Below are 20,262 nucleotides of genomic sequence, written 5' to 3'. Positions count from 1 at the left end.
GATTGTACCCATGTACTGCAAAGACAGCATACAAAATAAAAATAAAGCAATCTTCAGAAACAGTCACACATCTTGCCAGTTTAATATTCTCAGGGAGAGAATATCATATACATTATCAGCAGAAGCTGCCTGGTTTTGCCTGTGGGGTTGAACTTGAATAAGCACAGCACAGCTGCCCACATTGCAGCATCAGACATCACAATAGGGACTGTGAGGCTGCAGCCACCGTTACATAACTGTGTGTGTTCATGGCTCACGGCTCAGTGCACTTCAGAGACTGCTCAGAGAGAGCACTGACCTTCGCTCTCGGATTATTCGTGTTGGGATAGGCCTATAAGATGGGGAGTTGTTGCTCAAATCAAGGTATGACTGTACTAGCCACTGAATCTGGTCCCTTCTACTGTTCTCATGAATAGTTTTCAAGATATCTTGTTGAAATATTTCCTTTTAATATTACATACAGTATAATATTAGTTTGTATTATAACTTATGTGTCTGCTACTTTTATAAAGCATCTTACTTTTAAAACTTAACATATTTATCAATCTTTTTTTTAGCAGGTTTTGGTTTTGTTGTTTGATTTTTGAGAAAGTGTCTTACTAGGTAGAATAGGAAAGACTGATGAAAAGGATCATATATATTATATATGTATATATGATATATTTGTGGGATTCTTGTTTTTTTTTTTTTTTTTTTTTTTTTTAGACAAGGTTTCTCTGTGTAGCCCTGGCTGCCCTGGAACTTGCTCTGTAGATCAGGCTAGCCTTGAACTCACAGAGATTCCCCCTGCCTCTGCTTCCCAAGTGTTGGGATTAAAGGTATGAGCCACAACACCCAACTTTTGATATTTACCTTCAACAATAACTATACAAAGAATGTATAAGATGGCCAATGGAAACTGTACAGAGATACACTAGTGTTTATCTGAACAGGTCTGTTAGCTCCTAATTATCTTGTCTTGTGTGGCTTTGTTCTCCTGACCATGCTTTTTGTTTTGTTTTGGTTTGGTTTGGTTTTTTTGTTTTGTTTTGTTTCTTCAAGACAAGGCTTCTCTGTGTAGCCTTGCCTGTCTTGGACTTGGTTTGTAGACCTGGCCTGAAACTCAGAGATCCGCCTGCCTCTGCCTCCCGAGTGCTGGGATTAAAGGTGTGTGCCACCACTGCCCAGCCTGACCACGCCTTAAAGCTTTGTCACAAAGTTGAGTTATGACTTTTTCAAAGGTAACATATAAAGGCCCTCATATTACTGACGTATTCATCATGTAATATGGTGGGTCCCGGGCTACTAAACGTTTTAATACGCAATGCTGATCAGCCAAAGATCCATTTATCTCATCCAAGCTTAGTGTCTACTGAGCATGGTAGTATACTTCTGCGGAACAATACTGGCCTTAATTTGGGAGTAAATTCTGAGTGTGCACTCAAGACCTCAGGACAACACAGGCATCTTGTTTAAGCTTTCATGACTCTGTCCAAAGAAGGGTCTGAGTGAAGTTAGAATGGCTGCTCACAGGCCAAGAAGACATATGTCACAGAAGAACAATGGCCTGAGAATTTGGAATCTGTGGCTTCAGTGAGTCTGTGGCTCCTGATAAGCTGTGAGGTGGATGGTAAGACATCCTGACAATAGCCTTCCTGAGCATTTGCCCTGCATCCTTCACATTCGTTACATCACTAACCAGTGGCGCAGACACATGTTGTCTTCTGAGGACTCTGTGCATCCCTGGATAGAGTGCATGAATGTACCCCAGCCCATGTGGGAACACATACATGGATCTCTCAGGGATGAGCTCTAAACTGTTAACCTGTGCTCACCACTGATCTGTGGGGTCACTGGTCACACAAGAGTTCACACATGTCCATGCCTAGATGTGTACAAGTCTGAGGTAGTGCTATGCTTACCTGCTTCGTACAGCTTCTAGCTAAAGTCCAGAGCAGTTACTGCTACATGAATTTCAGATTTCATCATAGCCATTATGGGGAAAGCAGACAGTTCACAGATGCTGGTGGGCGGGGCAGACCTCTTGGTCCAGCCACACTCCATGAGTGTTGGATCTCTCCTCACACCATGAACTAACATTGATTAGAGATGGGAATGTATGCTTGCTTTTAATTGGGAGGCAGAGACAATAGAACTCTGTGGGTTCGAGGCCAGCCTGATCTATATAGTTCCAGGACAGCCCAAGGTACATAGTGAAACCCTGTCTAAAATGTGTAATTGGGCCTGGAGAGTTGGTTGAACATCTGAGAGCAAACAGCTCTTGACTAAGACTGGAGTTTATTTCTCCACACCCATGCTGAGCAGCTCACAACTGCCTGTGACTACAAATCTGTGGGATCCAATACCTTCTTTTGGCATCTGAGCATTCCTACACATGTGCTGACACACACACATACACATACATACATACACACACACACACACACACACACACACACACACACACACACACACACAACTTGAAGAAACCTAACTGGGGTAATTTTTAGTGATGTCTGATGGCATTGTAAGTTTGAGTCGTGGAAGTGTGAAGGAACTGCTACATTCCTTGGGAAGGTCACATATGAGAATTCAGAGGACCACTCCCCATCACTCCCTAGCAGCACTCATGTGATGCTGGGATAGAGGACATCAGTGGCCAACGGGTACCAGATCCCCATCCTACCCTATCTCACTGTGAGGTGGCTGGTCAGAACCTGGACACGCATCACACACACACACACACACACACACACACACACACACACACACAACCAGAAATACATAGCACAGTAAAGAAAGAGCAGGAAAAACAAACAACAGAGAGTGACTGCTTATATTTCCCACTCTTTAGTAACCTATTATTGTGTACAGCACAGGACAAGCTGCATCAGTAAGGACTTTCTATGCTACCCCAGGTCCCAAATAACGACCCAGAGAATCATAATAGTAATAGCTTATGGCAATAAGATGGGCAGATTCTGAGTTCTTTTAACCCAGCAATACTGGCCAGCCCTGTAGCCTGTTACCTGTCCTTCCCAGTCTCATCCTGATATCTGCTCCATCATCCTGGCAACGTCTGCCCCCCACCCCCGCCACCCCACCTGGGATTGCTTTTTCTCTGGCCAGAAATCCTGCCTTAGCTCATTGGCCATCAGATTTTTATTAAAACCAATCCAGTAATGGAGAACAATGTTTATAAAACATGGAGACAAGACAAAGGCAGTGGTGGTGCACACCTTTAATCCTAGCACCAGGGAGGCAGAGGCAGGTGGATCGCTGTGAGTTAAAGGCCAGCCTGGTCTACAAATTGAGTCCAGGACAGCCAAGGCTACACAGAGAAACCTTGTCTCAAAAAACCAAACCAAACCAAACCAAAAAAAAAAAAAAAAACACCAAAAAAAATTGGGATAGAAGATGCTTCATACAAGTGACAATGTGTAGAAATCAGCATTTGAATAATACAAGAATAATCTTTACACAGTGCACAAAAACATCATTCCAACAATGAGTGGATCAATATAGGTACACCTCTTGCCTGATACGAAAGCCATTTCCTTAGTGCAACATAAAAATTGCCAAGGGTGAAATCCTTTGTCATTAACGATAAATACAGGGTCTGCATATGAGGACCAGTGGAGATGACAGAGTGGAAGCAAGAGTGGTGGAAGTGAGCATCTATTTTCCAGGACTTCAAAATAATCACAGAAGGTGGTAAAATCCTGCCATTCAACTGTAATATTTATTTTGGATTCATTTATTTATGCACTCATTTTGAGATAGGGTCTTTGTGTGTAACCTTGGCTGTCCTGGAGCTCACTATGTAGAACAGGCTGGGCTTGGACTAACATAGATCCACTAGCCTCTGCCTCTGAGGTGCTGAGATTAAAGGTGTGCCTCACCACACCCAACTTCATTTTAGATTAAAAAAAAAATTACACGTGTGTGTGCATGCACACAAGTGCAGATGTTCACAGAGGGCAGGAAAGGCCACAAAATCCCCTGAAACTGCAGTTAGAGGCAGTTGTAAGCCCCTGCCTGATATGATCTGAGATTGCTGGCAGCGTCCTTAGCCACTGAGCCATCTCTGCAGCTTTGCTTTAATGTGTGCTCAGTCACACATGGTTTCTTTAACACTGCTGTAGGCTCCTGTTACATAGTAAGCCAAAAACTATGTTCATTTCCCTTCAGGTCCTCACTTCCTCTTCTCTCCCTTTAGTGAGCAGCAACGCAATTCATGTTTGTGCCTCAACTACATACATTAACTCTAACGTTACAGACTAAGTCTACAACTTTGTCTATAGCACAGCAAAAGCCCAAGGTAACTTGTCCTTTGAGCTGATAACGATTTTGTATTCCTAGTGTCACCAGAGAAGGAGGAGGTGGAACCCTCAAAGAATCAGCACTCTGAGGCAATGATGACGAAGGTAAGATGCCCTTTTCCTTTTCTGAGATAGAACATTTCGTGACCCCAGTGTTCTGCTGGATAACACATTTGAATAGCAAAAGTTTTTCTGTGCCTCATACCGTGTTGACTCGCAAAGGAAAGGGCATAGAATGTTGCCAACTCATTCCTGGTTCAAGAAAGTATAGAAAAACGCCCAGTCTCATGGTGCTCAGTGGGCCGGGGGGTGGGGGTGGGGGTGGGGGTGCCCTTTTCTTCTTTATTGTATTGGGCAGTTTTTCACTCAAACGTTAGCATTAACTACAGAAATTTTGTCTTTTTTTTTTTTTTTTTTTTTTTTTTTTTGGTTTTTCGAGACAGGGTCTCTCTGTGTAGCCTTGGCTGTCCTGGACTCACTTTGTAGACCAGGCTGGCCTCGAACTCACAGCGATCCGCCCGCCTCTGCCTCCCGAGTGCTGGGATTAAAGGCGTGCGCCACCAAGCCCGGCTTGAAATTTTGTCTTTTTAATGTGTCACCTCAGCTCTTTTCTTCTGGAGACTTCTGTCCTCTTAGCATGTTCCCCCAAAGTCGATATAACATAAAGATATAATCAATATAATAGTATTGAGGGGCTGAGATACTTGAAAGATGAACCTCAGTGAGGATACTTGGGGATTACTCTCCTAGGAGCAGGTTGTTATGGCGGAGTTTAAGGAACCCTCATTGTAAAGCCTGATAGACAGGGTTGCCTGACCCGACCATTGAATCAGAGAACATGTAGAAAATAAACAATTTCCTCAGTAAGGATCCAGCTCCAGGTCCTTGGGATGGCAAGATATAATACACTAAAAAGGAGTCTTTGGCTTGACAACCTGTTTTCTTGTTTTGTTCCAAGACAGGGTTTCTCTGTGTAGCCTCGGCTGTCCTGAACTCACTTTGTAGACCAGGCTGGCCTCGAACTCACAGAGTTCTGCCTGCCTCTGCCTCCCCAAGTGCTAGGATTAAAGGCGTGCGCCACTGCGCCCGGCGTTTGTTTTGTCTGAGACAGGTCTCACTGTGTAGCCTTGGCTGACATGAAACTTAACATGTAGGCCAGGCTGGAATCTAACTTATGGAGCTCCCCTGGTTCTGTCCCGCAAGTGCTGGGATTTAGAGATGTGTCCCTGTCACACCCAACATCCTAGCCACTCTCGTCCATCATAGTCAAAATAAACTCAAGTGAGTGCTTTGCAAAGACCTCTGCAAGCAAACTCAGTATGACCTGGACCTCAGATTGCTTCTTTCTCTTCAAATTGCAGGTCCAGTCTAAAAAACGGAGATGCAGTGAGTACCTGGAATCGCTTTCTAAGGACACTCATTAGACAGTTGTGTGATGCTGGTTGTCTTGTTTCTTTTTGCTATGACCTGAGCCTCCTGCTGGAAATTAAGACTAGGATTTTTAAAAATATATTTTATTAATTTATTCATATAACATCTCAATTGTTATCCCATCCCTTGTATCCTCCCATTCCTCCCTCCCCTTTCCCCCCACTCCCCTCCCCTATGTGACTGAGGGGGACTTCCTCCCCCTGTATATGCTCATAGGGTATCAAGTCTCTTCTTGGTAGCCTGCTATCCTTCCTCTGAGTGCACCAGAGTTCATGTGAAAGTCAGACCCCACTCTCCACTCAACTGTGGAGAATGTCCTGTCCATTGGCTAGATCTGGGTAGGGGTTTGAAGTTTCCTACGCATGTTGTCCTTGGCTGGTGCCATAGTTTGAGCAGGACCCCTGGTAGGATATTTTTTTTAAAGTTGATTTTCCAACTAGTAAATCTCCAGAGATGGGTCAGGGTGTGTGCACTGGGATGTGTTGTGTCTGTGTTTCTTCCAGACAGACATCCCAGGGACATAACCCAATGGCCAACAACAGATTCCTAACCTAAGAAAAATTAGATGCCAGGCTCAGTCTCCATAAATGCCTTCGAAGATTATTACAAGCAGTTATAGTGTTTTTGTCTCTTTGCAAAGCTCTGCAAGGACAAACAAACTAAGGCACAGTGGTAAGTGATCAAGCTCTCTAGCTATGGAGGCCAAGATTGTGATGTGTACCCGGACATTTCTAAAAGCGATGCTCTAACATCACACCACGAAGGGACCCCTAGTCACTATGGGTGATTTCCAGAGTATCCCTGGAAGAATTCAAAGCTACAGAGATTGCAGACACTGGTGTGACCACCACGGCGGCCTAAAAGCCAAGACCCTGTGTCCAACTGCCTGTGGACACTCACAAGCTGATGGGAGAAAACCCATGCGATTCTGTTTAGAGCACAGATTCAGAAGCAAAATGACTGCACCTCTTCTAGATACAACTCATTCCAGTGAGAACAGGTGAAGTGCTCATCGGAGCACAGCACCACGAGAGCACACACTCACACACTGCAGAGTTTCCTAAGGCCTAAGGGTATTGATCTGAGTTCATTCATATATTTGGTCACTGTCTTTTTTTTTTTTTTTTTTTTTGGTTTTTCAAGACAGGGTTCCCCTGTGTAGCCTTGGTTGTCCTAGACTCACTTTGTAGATCAGGCTGGCCTCGAAGTCCCAGCAATCTACCTGCCTCTGCCTCCCAAGCGCTGGGATTAAAGGCGGCATGCGTCACCACGCCCGGCTCATTCATATATTTGGGAATATACTACAAAGGCAAGATAGTGGGTGACAAAATGTTCTCTTCCTCTCATTGAGGTGAGTCTCAGGGTTGGCTGGTGTTTGTGGAGGCAGCCAAAGCAGTGTATGGATTTAGGTAGTAAGCAAGAAGTATCGCTGGGCAGCATCATTTCAGAAGAGCCTTCTGCATCAGGTGGTGTCTACATGTTCAGGCCTTAGCTATGGAGCTTTAGTTAAGAGGACAGAGAGCAGCCAGGCAGCGGTTAAAAACTCAGCTATTAAAAACAAGGAATTCCCGAAATTTGTGGACAAATGGATTGAACTAGAAATGATCATAATGTGAGTGAGTTAACCCAGAAGCAGAAAGACTCAAATGGTATATACTCACTTATATCTGCATACTAGCCCAAGGGGCATGTTCCATGAAAGTCTTCACTTACCAGGAAACTGGGACAAAGGGGAGGACATCCTACTGGGACTCTAGATGAGACAAGCATGGGAGAATGGTAAAGTAGAAGGATCCAGAGGGTGCTAGAAACCTACAAGAAGAACATTATGATAGGCAGATTTGGGCCCAGGGATCCTGCTCAAACTATGGCACCAGCCAAGGACAATATATGCAGTAAACTTCAAACCCCTACCCAGATCTAGCCAATAGACAGGACATTCTCCACAGTTGAGTGGAGAATGGGGTCTGACTTTCACACAAACTCTGGTGCCCCATATTTGACCATGTCCCCTGGATGGGGAGGCCTGGTGGCACTCCCCAGGCTACCAAGAAGAGACTTGATACCCTATGAGCATATACAGGGGGAGGAGGTTCCCCTCAGTCACAGTCATAGGGGAGGGGAGTAAGGGGAAAATGGGAGGGAGGGAAGAATGGGAGGATTCAAGGGATGGGATAACCATTGAGATGTAATATGAATAAATTAATTTTTAAAAACCTGCCTCTGGAGGCACTTGAGTTGTAAAGTCAGCCCTTGGCAGGTTGAGGTGTGAAGATCATACGTTTAAGGTCATCCTTGTCTATATATTGTTTATGGGTAGTCTAACTTAATGATCTCTTATTAACCCTCTCCAAAAAGGGGAGGGGTTAGAATCCTGGCTACTGTTCTGATACAGGTGCTCAGTGGAAGAGGAGCTCATAGAGATGTTCTGGAGATGGACAGAGGAGTGGGATGATAGCATCACAGAGCTAGTGCAGCCACTCCCTTACCTTAGCCAGGCTAAGTGCTGACTGCCCAGCCCACTGACAGCCAGAAGCAGCATGTACAGGCATGCTTCATTAATTAATTCATTCATCAATCAACCAGAGAACCAGACCTCTGTTTCTGCCACTTCCTGCTGAAGGCTTGTCCAGGGTTGGTCATCTGATGGCAAGTTTCATCATGTGATAGCTAGTTAAAATGACTTGGGATACTATCCCATGATATGGGACATGCAGGCACCCGTCTCCTCCCAGTATGGTGATCAGAAACACTCGAGAGACAGTTGACCATGGAAAGATAATGTAGAAGAAGTCTACCCTTTTATTTGTTTGTTTTGTTTTTGTTTTTGTTTGTTTGTTTGTTTTTTAGTTACAGGGTTTCTCTGTGTAGCCTTGACTGCCCTGGACTTGCTTTGTAGACTAGGCTGGCCTTGAACTCACAGCGATCCGCCTGCCTCTGCCTCCCGGAGTGCTGGGATTAAAGGCGTGCACCACCATGCCTGGCTCTACCCTTTTGTTATAACCAGCATTCCTCAAATGTCTTAGTTCAGAGACAACCCCTACTTTTAGACAGGGATGGAAATATAGAGCACCTGTTACTCAAGTTATTTCTGCCAGGGAATTTGCTCACAGCAACAGGAAAGTAAGTTATATATGGTACCCTCAGATGAAAAGGAAGAGAGGCAGACAGCCTCTTGTCTGTCCACCAAAATGAAGGGACTGCCACATGTTCTGCATGTGGTGTATAGTACTATGCTCAGGCAAAGCATGGCAAGTAAGCAACCGTGAGCCTAGAACCGTCCAACCACCCACTCCGGACTCACTCCCTGCTATGCCTCACAGCTGAGCATTTACTACAGATCATAGAGCACTTCCGAAAGTGGCCAGCCTTCTTCTAAAGGCATTCTGGTTTTTTGATAGCCAGAATGTTTTTATAGGCAAGCCTTGTGACATTTTTGGTGTCCTAATGCAAAGAGGTCACAGCAGAGGGAGTGCAGAAACTGGATTATGCTCCTGTGGCTCTAAGGAGACCTGAGTGCTGACCATCAGGCCCCGTGTTCACCCCCCCTCCATTGCATTGCTCTTCCGCTACATCCACACATTTGAGCCTTACCCCCACCGTCCATGTAATGTGTGTCAAGTGGAAACTTAACCTTTGATCTTCACGGTGCCCCATTCTGAGTTATAAAACTGTACTCGAAGGGAGGAATGAGAGCAGGTGTTTGTGTTCAGGACAATCATGTTCTCTCTGTTGTCCTACCATGAAGCTGCCGTGACTGTGTCTATTGTGACTGTGTTTCCAGTGTCTGCAATCTTGAGACACCTTTGCAGGAGGCGTGCCAAGTCCCACGAGGACAGTATGGAGGCTTTATCAATGAACAAAACGTCTGGAGGTACTGTGCAAATCCAATGATCAGGATGAAATATGAACATTACTTAATAGGATATACCCCATGCTATATGCAACACTATGAAGAGGGTTGGAAGATGTTTCAAATATCTTTAGCTCTCGATTCATAGTTTGCCAGTAGAAATTCAATGCCAGAGTTTTCATATGAATTTAAAAGTAAAATTGGTTGCCATGGAATACTATGAATCAGAGGAAAGGTAAGGCTGGTCTTGTGTGGGGCAACATGGCCTTATCTGTAGATGACCTTCTCCCAGATATAAGTGGTTCAGTTATTTGGCTCTAAGGAGCTTTAAAGGGGACTTTAGAGAGTGTCAGCTCAAGAGTGAGGCTGAAATTGGAGTTAGATAGCAGTACCCTGGTCAAATGCAATTGGAAATGGTGCCCCGGAAATGGTGCACCTGAGCCTTTGAGCAAAAGGATAAGTGTCACTGGGAGAACAAGGGAATGTGGAGGTTCCTAGGATGCATTTTATGATATGTTGGGGCTGGAGAGATGGCTCAGCGGTTAGGAGCACTGCCTGCTTTTCCAGAGGTCCTGAGTTCAATTCCCAGCACCCACACGGTGGCTCACAAACATTTATAATGTGATCTGATGCCCTCTTCTGGCTTGCAGGTATACAGGCAGATAGAACACTCATACATGAAACAAATGCAATCTTTTAAAATATTAAAATTTATGTGTCTCTGAATGCACCTGAGTGTGTTTCTGTTCACCCTGTACATGGAAAAGCCTGTCGATGTCACAAACTGAGTAGGAGCCCTTCAAAGGGCAGTTCCAGGGAGTTGAGACCCAAAATTTGGTTCTCTGCAGGAGCAGTAAGTGCTCTTAAGTGATGACCTAAATTTAAACTCGATATTTCTTCTTCTCTTTTAAAACATTTATTTTGATTTTCAGTGCATGAATATTTTGCCCATGTGGCCGGTTTGAATGCACGAGTAATAAATTCTGAGTTACCAATAATCCGTCACTGTTACATTAAGGAAAGGAGCTAAAGCATTTCCCGCTGGTGTCATTTAACCGAGGGCATGCTCAGGTTTGTCCTCTCGGCTTCACACTCTCTCGGTCTTCTGTCCTCTGTTACACAAGTCTAAATCTGCGCCCACCCAAAGGAAGGCTGTCCCTGTGCCTGTCCCTGTCCATCAGACGCAATAGTGAAAACACTCTTGGATAGAGGCTTTGAAAGAACTGCATCTCCGTCTAGCTCCCATGCAGCTGCTGTAAAGTTTTCCTTTCTGGGATCTGCCTGATCCTTTGTAATTCAACCGTGAACCTCAGCAGTGGTAGATAGTGCCAGGTCAGCCTAAAACAACGTTAAGTCCCATTGCCGAACCTCAGCAGTAGTAGATAGTGCCAGGTCAGCCTAAAACAACGTTAAGTCCCATTGCTTTAGAATAAACGCCTTTTGTGTTAGACCTGCTTTGGTTGATTCCCAGAATCCTGAAGTGCCTCAGCTGTGCTGCACAGGGCAGAACTGGTGGCAATCTATTTTCTCAGGTTCAACTATATCCCTCCGTAAACCATGGTCGTTTGAGTACTGCTGGACCATGTTCTATGAGCGAGCATCCTTGAGAATTTGTATTAGCATGGCATGAATTGTAACTCAAATTGGCTCTTCTTTAGCTCATCACATACATGGGCTTAAAGTGATTGTTACGAGCGATGGGGCACTGCTGGCAGCTGGGTGGCTATGGTCCATCACTCAGTTTCCCTTCTTTGGTGCTCCCCACTGGATCTCTGCTTTTGCTGAGAAAATGTCATTAATTACACCATCTAGGCTTTTGAGCTCGAGCGCGAGCGCTCACACACACCAGCCTGTGGTATGAGCTAAGAGCTGCTGAGGAGAACATGAATCCCAGCATCCATGATTCTCTCTTGCTCTGTGTCTCCTTAGATGCTCAGGAAAACCCAGTAGTAAAGGAAATTTTTGTTCGAGAGGAAGAATTTTTGGCTCGTGAAGAGGTATGATCACCTTTTACCATGTGGGGTGGAAATCCTGCTCTCTCTTTTGCTATTTCTGGTGGAGTTTGACTGTGCAAATGTGGCAACATTCATTATAAATAAACTTGAGTTTGTTTTCTTGAGGGGTGGAAGAACGGACCCTTAGCAAGGGGTAACTCAAGAAAAGGAGCGTGTTTGCAAAGGCAGCACGAGGCTACGCAGTGTCTAGAAGGCTTCATCTCTGTAAACAGTGTCTCCTCCCAGGAGCCAACATTATGTAATTGATGACCTGAAAAGTGCTAGAGATACATCCTCCAGGAAAAGATAGATCATGGATGTTATAGTGAAGTAATTTATCTTTGTTTTATGAGTCTTTTCCATTGCCAGGGCTTCTCCTATCCATTTAATGTTGGGGAAGAAAAACCATATGTCCCTAAGTTTGGTGACATGGTTAGTCCTTCTAATATCTGTTTCTGTGATTGCAGGACCCCTGGGAAGAATACCAAAGCTGTGAGTATGCCAGAATTCCTTGGTGGGGAAAAATATAGACGCAAAGCTAGGTGTGGCACCCTCACTGGACCTTTGGACGTTTGTCCCTGGAGGAGAAAGGATAGTCAGTATGTGGCAAAACAAATTCACTCTCCAGGTAAAGCTGTAAAGTTTTCCAGTTCTTGGCAGGAATTGCATTTACCTTGGGTTTATGTGAGACTGTATATTTGAACAACAGCGGAGCCATGTGCCTCTCTACAATTCATGATTCTGGATGGATGTGTGATTGTGTGCTTTCTTAGGAGGTGTTCATACTTGTACACAGTCTCTCTGTGTAGCCTTGGCTGTCCTGGACTCACTTTGTAGACCAAGTTGGCCTCAAACTCACAGCGATTTGTCTGCCTCTGCCTTCTGAGTGCTGGGATTAAAGGCATGTGCCACCAAGCCCAGCTCTGCTTTTTCAAATACCCCATCAAACATACTTTTCCTGAATTGTATATATTTTAACTCATCCAGTGTGTACTTCATGTGTTCCAAGGAACTGTTACTTATTGCCCATGCTGCTGGGCCAACACATGAAGACTTTTGGTTCATAAATTTGTATGACAAAAGTGAAAAGCATGATTGCAAGCGAGAGGGCCAATGCTATGACTCAGATTCTGAAGTGAATTTACAACCCAATTATGGAACATTCACCTTTGGGCAGAGAGCATAGAATTACCGGGAAGCAGCCCAGTCTGCAGACAATTGGTGATACTCTTCCATTGAAAGTAACCTCCAAGCAGGGCATGGTGGTGCACACTTTTAAGCCCAGCACTCGGGAGGCAGAGGCAGGTGGATCTCTGTGAGTTCAAGGCTAGCCTGGTCTACAAAGCAAGTCCAAGACAGCCAAGGCTACACAGAGAAACCCTGTCTCGGAAAAAAAAAAAAAAGAATGTAACCTCCATTTCCACTGCTGGGCATGGTGTTGCAAGTCTTTAATCCCAGCAGAGGCAGAGGCAGAGGCAGACAGAGCTCTGTGAGTTCAAGGCCAGCCTGGTCAACATAGTGAGTTCCAGGACAGCCAAGGCTATGCAGAAAGACCGTGCCTCAAAAACAAAGTTTGCTTTGTATTTGAGTGATTGTGTCTCTGTGGAAATCTCATACCTGGGATTCATGGAACAATAGAGACTTGTTTGTTTATGTGTGTGTTCTGAGACACGGTCTTTGTACATAGCCTTGACTGTCCAGAATTCACTGTGTAGACCAGGCTGGCCTTAGATTTATGGAGCTCTGCCTGCCTCTGCCTTTGCTGGTACTAAAGGTGTGATGAAACCAAATCATGCTGCTCACTTGTCTCCTCATCTGCCCGTGACTTCATTAGTCAATATTCCAGTTATTCCTTTTGTTCCAATGATGGAAGGGAAACCACTTATATAATATAGACAATCTATTTTGACCTCTGAGAAGTCAGAGTGAACGTACAGCACAAGCAAATATCTGTGAAAACTAAACAATTATTTTATATAGAATTTTAAAAGAAAAACATTTCTTGTCAAGCCAAAAGAAATTTGACTTTTACCAGCAAACAATTTTTCTTCTACCCATTATCTCACTTGAATGTGTCCTCATAGCAAAGTAATGTGAGTAGCACCATTGACTATTTTCCCTGCAGACAGTGCTGGGTTGGGGCTTCTAGCTCACTAATGCATGTGCAGAAGGTTCTGTCAGCTTGACCTCTGTGAAGGAAGCCCGATCTCAAGGTCAACATCTTCAGTAAGAGTATTACAGAAACTCCTGATGCGCCTGACGGCACGGCAATGACAAGGTGTGCCGAACCATGGTACAAAAAGAGCAAGAGGCAGGAGAAACAGCTGAGCACCCCCACACTGTTGTCTTCTACTGATGACAAATCCACACCTGGTTACCCCAAGAACAAACGCTAAATGCACTAAATGTGCTGCTAAATGCATTGATCATGCATTCGCTTGGACAGTCTACTTCATTCACAGAAGCTATCAAGTCGGAAACCCTTTAAATTGTAGCATTACATTGTGAGCAGTGTATATATAGTGAGATGGTTTGGAAATATGAAAGTGCTGGCAGTTTAGATTTGTTTCAACATGTAGGGAGAATGGCAGGATGATTTCCTGCAGCAGGGTGCCGTCTGTGACATTTTGCCTTGAGTATTTGTTTCTTTTCTTCTTCTTCTTCTTCTTCTTCTTCTTCTTCTTCTTCTTCTTCTTCTTCTTCTTCTTCTTCTTTTGAGTATTTGTTTCTTTTTCTTTTCTTTTCTTTCTTTCTTTCTTTTTTTTTTTTTTTTTTAGTATTTGTTTCTTTTGAGTAGCAAGTAGGCAGGCTGACCTCAGCCAAGGCCTGAGAATGGCTATGAACCTGACTCAACTGCCTCCACCACCCAAGTGCTGGAATCCTAGGCACCAATTCAGCTCGATTGTTTTGTATTGTTTTAAAGGCCGTTAGCTACAAACCCATGGCTTTTATCTCTCACCATCTTCCTCTTGCTCTCCTTTGCCCATCGTTCTTCTTTCCAGAGGGGTGGCACAGAGCCTGGTCCACACTTCCATCCACTCACGCCCACATCAAGAAGGCTCCCTGGTAGCCCGACGTAGTGGTGCTCGTCTTTAATCCCAGCACTTGGGAGGTAGGGGTGGGCAGATCTCTGAGTTGGAGGTGAGCCTAGTCTATAGAGCAAGTTCAAGGGTAGTCAGGACTGTCTCAGAAAACAAGCAAGCGAACAAGAGGGCTTCCTTTTGGGGTCATGAGCATCAGTTTCCAACATATTGACAGTTCCTCTGCTTCCTTCTAGATTTCCCAAAAGGCATTCCCGTGAAAGACTCTTGTAGTGTAAGCATGTCTTTTTGTGTCTTCTCTAAAAATATAGCTTTATTTTCAGCGCATGTCTATTTTCTTCAGTTGAAAGTCACTTTCCTTGGTGGGTGGAACACAGTAGACAACTCCTATCAACACAGCATGGCTGTCTACTAAAATTCACACCACCACTCCCACTATAAGCAAATCAGAGAAGCATTTCCCCCAAAGTTATTTCTCTTCTGATTCTGACGATTGTGTTCTTTTTTTTTTTCCCCCTACTGAGACAGGGTTTCTCTGTGTAGCATTGGCTGTCCTGGACTCACTTTGTAGACCAGGCTGGCCTCGAACTCACAGCGATCCGCTTGCCTCTACTTCCCAAGTGCTGGGATTAAAGGAGTGCACCACAATTGCCTGGCTGATGATTGTATTCTTGTAAGGGAATACATTCTTCAAGAGAAGTGCCTCTCTTGTCCCCTGGCCTTCTCTGTGACCGTTTGTTTGAGTGTAGGTGACCAATGAATGAAGCCGCTGTTCTGTTTGGTTTTCCTAAATTATCAAGAGAAAGCCAGACACTGGTGTAGTGAACAATATGTCCTGGTCCTCACAGTGTGTTCTTTTTTTTTTTTTTTTTACCTTTGCAGAAGAATGTCAACAAATGGGGAAGCTGTAAGTATCTGAAATCCCCCCACCTGTGGAGGACATAGTTTCTCTTTCAGCTCTGAGACCCCGAGACAGGAGCATCCTCCCACAGGATATTCTGTGAGAGGAAATGACTCTTCTTTAGAAGCTTGGCAGGAACTCTAAGACTCAAGAAAAGCTGAGGTTGACCTCAAGTGAGCCTTGAGGCTTTGGCTAGCGTAGGCAGGAACAGGTAAGCCACTTTCTTTTGACTTTCTTCCAGGCATCGCCCAACTTGGTGACTGGGAAGTAGTCAGCATAAAAAGCAACGAGAGAGTCCCAGGTATGTAGAGCATCCCCGTTGTAGACACTGGCAGAGGATCCCGGGTACACTCGGGCCACACCTTCTCCTGGAGCAGAGGAAAGGATGGGAAAGCTCTGTGAGGGCAGGGAGTTGGATGTGCAGGTGTGGGTGCACTTGTCTCAACAGCAAGACGAGGGTGGGTCAGCAGTGCTGCCTGCGGTTTGAGTGGCTTCGCTTCTGTCACCTCAAGATGATCTTTGCCAGAACACCCACTTCCTTCGGCCTTTGCCATTGCCAAACCTGTGAGCCTTTGGTTCTTTGGTTATTATTAGTCATAACTCTCCTGAGAATTGTGCCCAGGGAGTGCCGGTGATCATTTGAGGGTGGTTGACATAGAGGATATCACCTATAAGGGCACAGTTCTCTCATGGCACTGACACAAACCTGGGGACAAAGTTCTTACAGCAGGTCCTCCCTTCTTCCCCCTGCCCCCTCCCCCCTCTCGCCTTCATAGTCCTCAGGTCCCAGATTCTTCCCACTTGGGAGGGTAATCCCAGGGTGGAGAACAGACTGTATTTAGTTGGGCTCCTTCAGGAGATTGAGTGTCCTCTGAAGTCTATGAACCAGAGGAAACGGGAGTTGATCTGGAGTGACTCAGTGTGACATCACACACTGTAGGGAAGTGGAGTGTGTGTGTGTGTGGGGGGGGTACTGTACTGTCTCTACTGACTTTCTTGCAGATGTGAAGCTACTGGAGGAATGGGAACTAAAAAGCTTGTCAAGCACTGAAGATCTCGGTAGGTATTTGCATTCCAAGGCTGCTCTGTCAAGGGTGTACTTCTTACTTGGGATATGCTTGGCGGGTAGGTAAGGGCAAGGGCGCGGGAGAGGTATTTGACTGTGAGCTCATTTGCCTCCTGTGTTCCTCACCCTGGACTGGCTTGCGGGGTTCATGAGGGAAGGTCCATCTGGTAGCCTGCAGGATCTAGTTTATGAGGAGATGTCTATATTCACAGATCCTGCTTTGGTCCTGTCTCAGGCACTCTTGGTTTAAAACAAGGTGCCAAAGGGTTTGGGAGTGTCTTTAAAAACCACTTTCCATGTTCTTAAGCCTAAGAGCATGGTCACATAGGCATTGCTTCTCCTCTTCTATCTCACGTGGGTCTAACGCCTGTGTCTGAACCCTACTTTCTTGACCTGCCTTGGACTCCTGTGTTACAGGATAGTTTAGACACGTCTCACCTTTTGTGGTGGGGCATGAGTTTATAATCTGAGTCTGTTTCTCCCAAATGTCTCTTCCCTGGAGCTTTTCGGAAGGACAGGGGCCTGTGCTCACCAAAGTGTGTCTCCTCTCTTGTGTTCACTTACGATGCAGCTGAGTTGAGGCCTTCTGTTTACAAACATTTGAGTCTTCCCTCTGTATACTCGGAGGCTTTTGCTTTACAGAGACCCAAGGGCCATCTCTACCCGATAGTCTCCAATAGTACTTCTGACTACCCATGCCAGAAGCTTCTCCATCCTGTTCCTTCTGCTCCTTGCCTCTCTGTTGGCTCTGTGTAGTCTATGGAGGCTTAGAGATCCCATCCCCCTGCTGCCCTGTCCCTGAGCCTGAATCCTGGGTCAGACTAATCCACAGGAGTTTACCTAATGTGAGTCCCCAGCCTCAGTCCTGAGTGTTCTAGGGCTCTGGCTATGGGCAATTTTATGTACCTCTCTGTGAGTTATCAGCTTCCCCCATGAAAATGTCCCCACTCTCTCTATCACACAGCTTACTGCACACACAACATTAAGGGTAATGAAGATAAGTATAATTCTTAGAGATAAGACCCAGAAAAATGGTCAGTTGAGTCCTCATTTGGTCATGTGATTCAGTCATTTTTACTTGGGAAACAGGAGAAATAGCAGCTGAGAGGCAAGGAGAGCTGAAGCCAGAAGAGCTTAGTGACCAGCGTCAGTTAGATGTCCTCTCTCTGGGGTGAGACACAGCATAGACAAAGAATAGGCAAAATGTGACACCCGCGCCACCGCAGTACCGAGTCGAGGGCGAGGGGCTGCGGATTTAACTCATGCACACACACTCACACACACACACACACACACACACACACACACACACAATAACACAGCGGGTCCTTCGTGCTAAGAGAGCAGTAGCTGCAGCAGCAGCCGCGGCAGCAGTTTATTATTCGTCCCTTCCAGAGTTCCAAAGAGCCTTTTTATAGGCAGCCAAATAGGAATCCTCCTCCCAGGTGAAATCCCTCAAGAGGTAATCGCACACAGGAGGAAAAGTCTCCAGGAAGGGAGGGGCGTGTTCTCAGAGCAGTAAACACGACTAGCTAACCAAGATAAACACAGATGTGGAAGATGCTAGAAACAGGGCATGAAACAGCAAGACAGGCAGGCAGCCCAGTTGAGCCTGGTTCCTACAGCAAAACAGTCCAATACCACTGGAGAAGTTTCCAAAACCTTGGTGACTGCAAAGAGGAAGTGGGAAGGAGTCATTTACCTGAATGGTCAACTTGGCCTTTTCAAGAAGTAGGCAACACAGCCAGGCACAGTGGCGCATGCCCGTAATCCCAGCCCTCAGGAGGCAGAGGCAGGTGGATCACTGTGAGTTCGGAGGCCAGCCTGGTCTACAAAGTGAGTCCAGGACGGCCAAGGCTACACAGGGAAACCCTTGTCTCGAAAAACAAGAAGCAGCCACAACATGACGTACTTGAATAAGACAGCCTGACCTCTCTAACTTGACCCTTCCTGCTTTGTCCTAGTTCTGACTTCCATCTATGCAGCCCCTGACATCAAGCCGTACAGTATATGCGAAGAGATCTGCCAGAAGAAAAGGTGAGCTGGGACAGCACTTTCTCACACAAGTTCATCTCACTGCCTCAGTTTCTTTTCCACTGCTGTGAGGAAACCCCATGACCAAGGAAAGTTAGAGAAGGGTTAGTTTATTGGGGGGGCTTTACCCAGGTAGAGGGTTGAGTTCATGGCCGTCATGGCAGAAAACGTGGCAGGAGGCAGGCAGACACTGCACTGGAACAGCAGATGAGAGAACTCATATCGTGACCTGAAAATAGGAAGCAGAGAGCGCTAGCTAGGAAGGACCTAATCCTTCGGAACCCCAAAGCCTGACCCCAGTGACACACACCTCCTCCAATAAGGCCACGCCTCCTAATCCTTTTCAAATAGTTCCACCAACTGGAGACCAAGTATTCAAATATATGAGCCTATGGGGCCCCTTCTTATTCAAACCACCATATTTACCAGTTTTGGCTTTGTCAAAAAGTCACTTTATCACTCATCTTTCCTGACTATTGAGGACCCCCCAAATCATTCTCCTTTCCCATTTGTACTTCTGAGGACTAATATAGAGGGATCCGTATTCATCCCTCTAGGGCCACTGACTACCCAGGAAGTAGTAGCTCTACCATGTAAAGCAAGAAGAGCTAAGAGTCTGTGATGGCTGCAGACCCACCCTGAGTGTGGTGAGTACTGTTTCCAGTCCCATCGTCACCTCTGTGGTAATTGGGAACCCGTGTCATCATCCGTGACCTTCCTAATGACCAGAGCTTGCTTGGGAGGCTCCAGCCCCACCATTGCCCCAGCATAGACTAGGTATGTACCAACATTCCTGCTTGGCTAATAACCCCAGTGGTTAATAACCTCTACACGCTGAGGTTGGGTCGTATCCTCACAGTCTGTTCCCCCAATAAGATCAGCATGCCCATGAAGCTTTCTTCCTGCTCAGTCAACTCATGTGACTGACTTATTTTAGTCTGACTTTGTTCGATGTCTTTGTGTAATTCCAAGGCGCTTTGGGTAGTGTTTTTATTCACATTTCCTCCAGAGATTATTGCATCAAGATACTGTTGCTACATCTGGGTATGATGAAATTTATCTGAAATCCTAGCACTCAAGCCCCCGTGGCAGGAAGATTAAGGCTAGCTTCAGGGAACCTAATGCTATATAACAGTTAATTAGATGTAATTTATTTAAGCCAGGATGGACCGGATCCTAGTTTTTTCCTCAGTTCCTACCACAAGCACAATGCCAAGATTCTAAGTGTCTTCCGTTTGATGGATGATTGACCCGCGATCTGCTCAGACCATTCCAGGATCCCTAATCCCAGCAGGAATGCTGTGCTTAGTTCAGGCCTTAAGGAGTGTGTCCCGCTCCAGAATCCTTGCAAAGCTGGATGTGCTTCGGGCCTTGCTTCTATTCCTTTACTTTGGGTATTGAGGATGGTACATAGGGTCTCCTATACTAAGCAAGAGGACCCTGATCTGTATCCCTAGCGCTTTCATCGATTTTTCATTTTAAGATAATGTCTTAAATTCATTGTCACCCAGGCCCTCCTGCCCCATCAGCCTGTACCATCCGGCGGGCATGAACGTGAATTTCCTGACACGGTTGGGATCGTTCCCGGGGCAGCGAGACTCAGTGTCCACAGGCTAAGATGTTCATGGGCGGGATGTTCAC

General features: G+C 45.6%; 1 protein-coding gene across 1 annotated transcript; it reads left to right on the top strand.

Annotated features, from left to right (window-relative positions):
• The first annotated feature begins 247 nt into the window (after positions 1–247).
• Positions 248–20,259, top strand: LOC311581977 (uncharacterized protein). Its single transcript, XM_084754562.1, has 13 exons — positions 248–363; positions 4,342–4,406; positions 5,663–5,687; positions 9,517–9,606; positions 11,515–11,582; positions 12,047–12,071; positions 14,857–14,894; positions 15,503–15,527; positions 15,763–15,822; positions 16,524–16,580; positions 18,552–18,624; positions 19,179–19,268; positions 20,133–20,259. Exons 1-12 carry the CDS (start codon positions 339–341, stop codon positions 19,216–19,218), a joined length of 591 nt encoding a protein of 196 aa, XP_084610688.1. The 5' UTR covers positions 248–338; the 3' UTR covers positions 19,219–19,268; positions 20,133–20,259.
• Positions 20,260–20,262: the final 3 nt, after the last annotated feature.

Source organism: Acomys minous, assembly GCF_964271855.1.
Source record: "Acomys minous genome assembly, chromosome: 13".
Classification (NCBI taxonomy): domain Eukaryota; kingdom Metazoa; phylum Chordata; class Mammalia; order Rodentia; family Muridae; genus Acomys; species Acomys minous.
The sequence above is the reverse complement of the archived record's forward strand: the minus strand, read 5'-3'. Positions and strand labels throughout refer to the sequence as shown.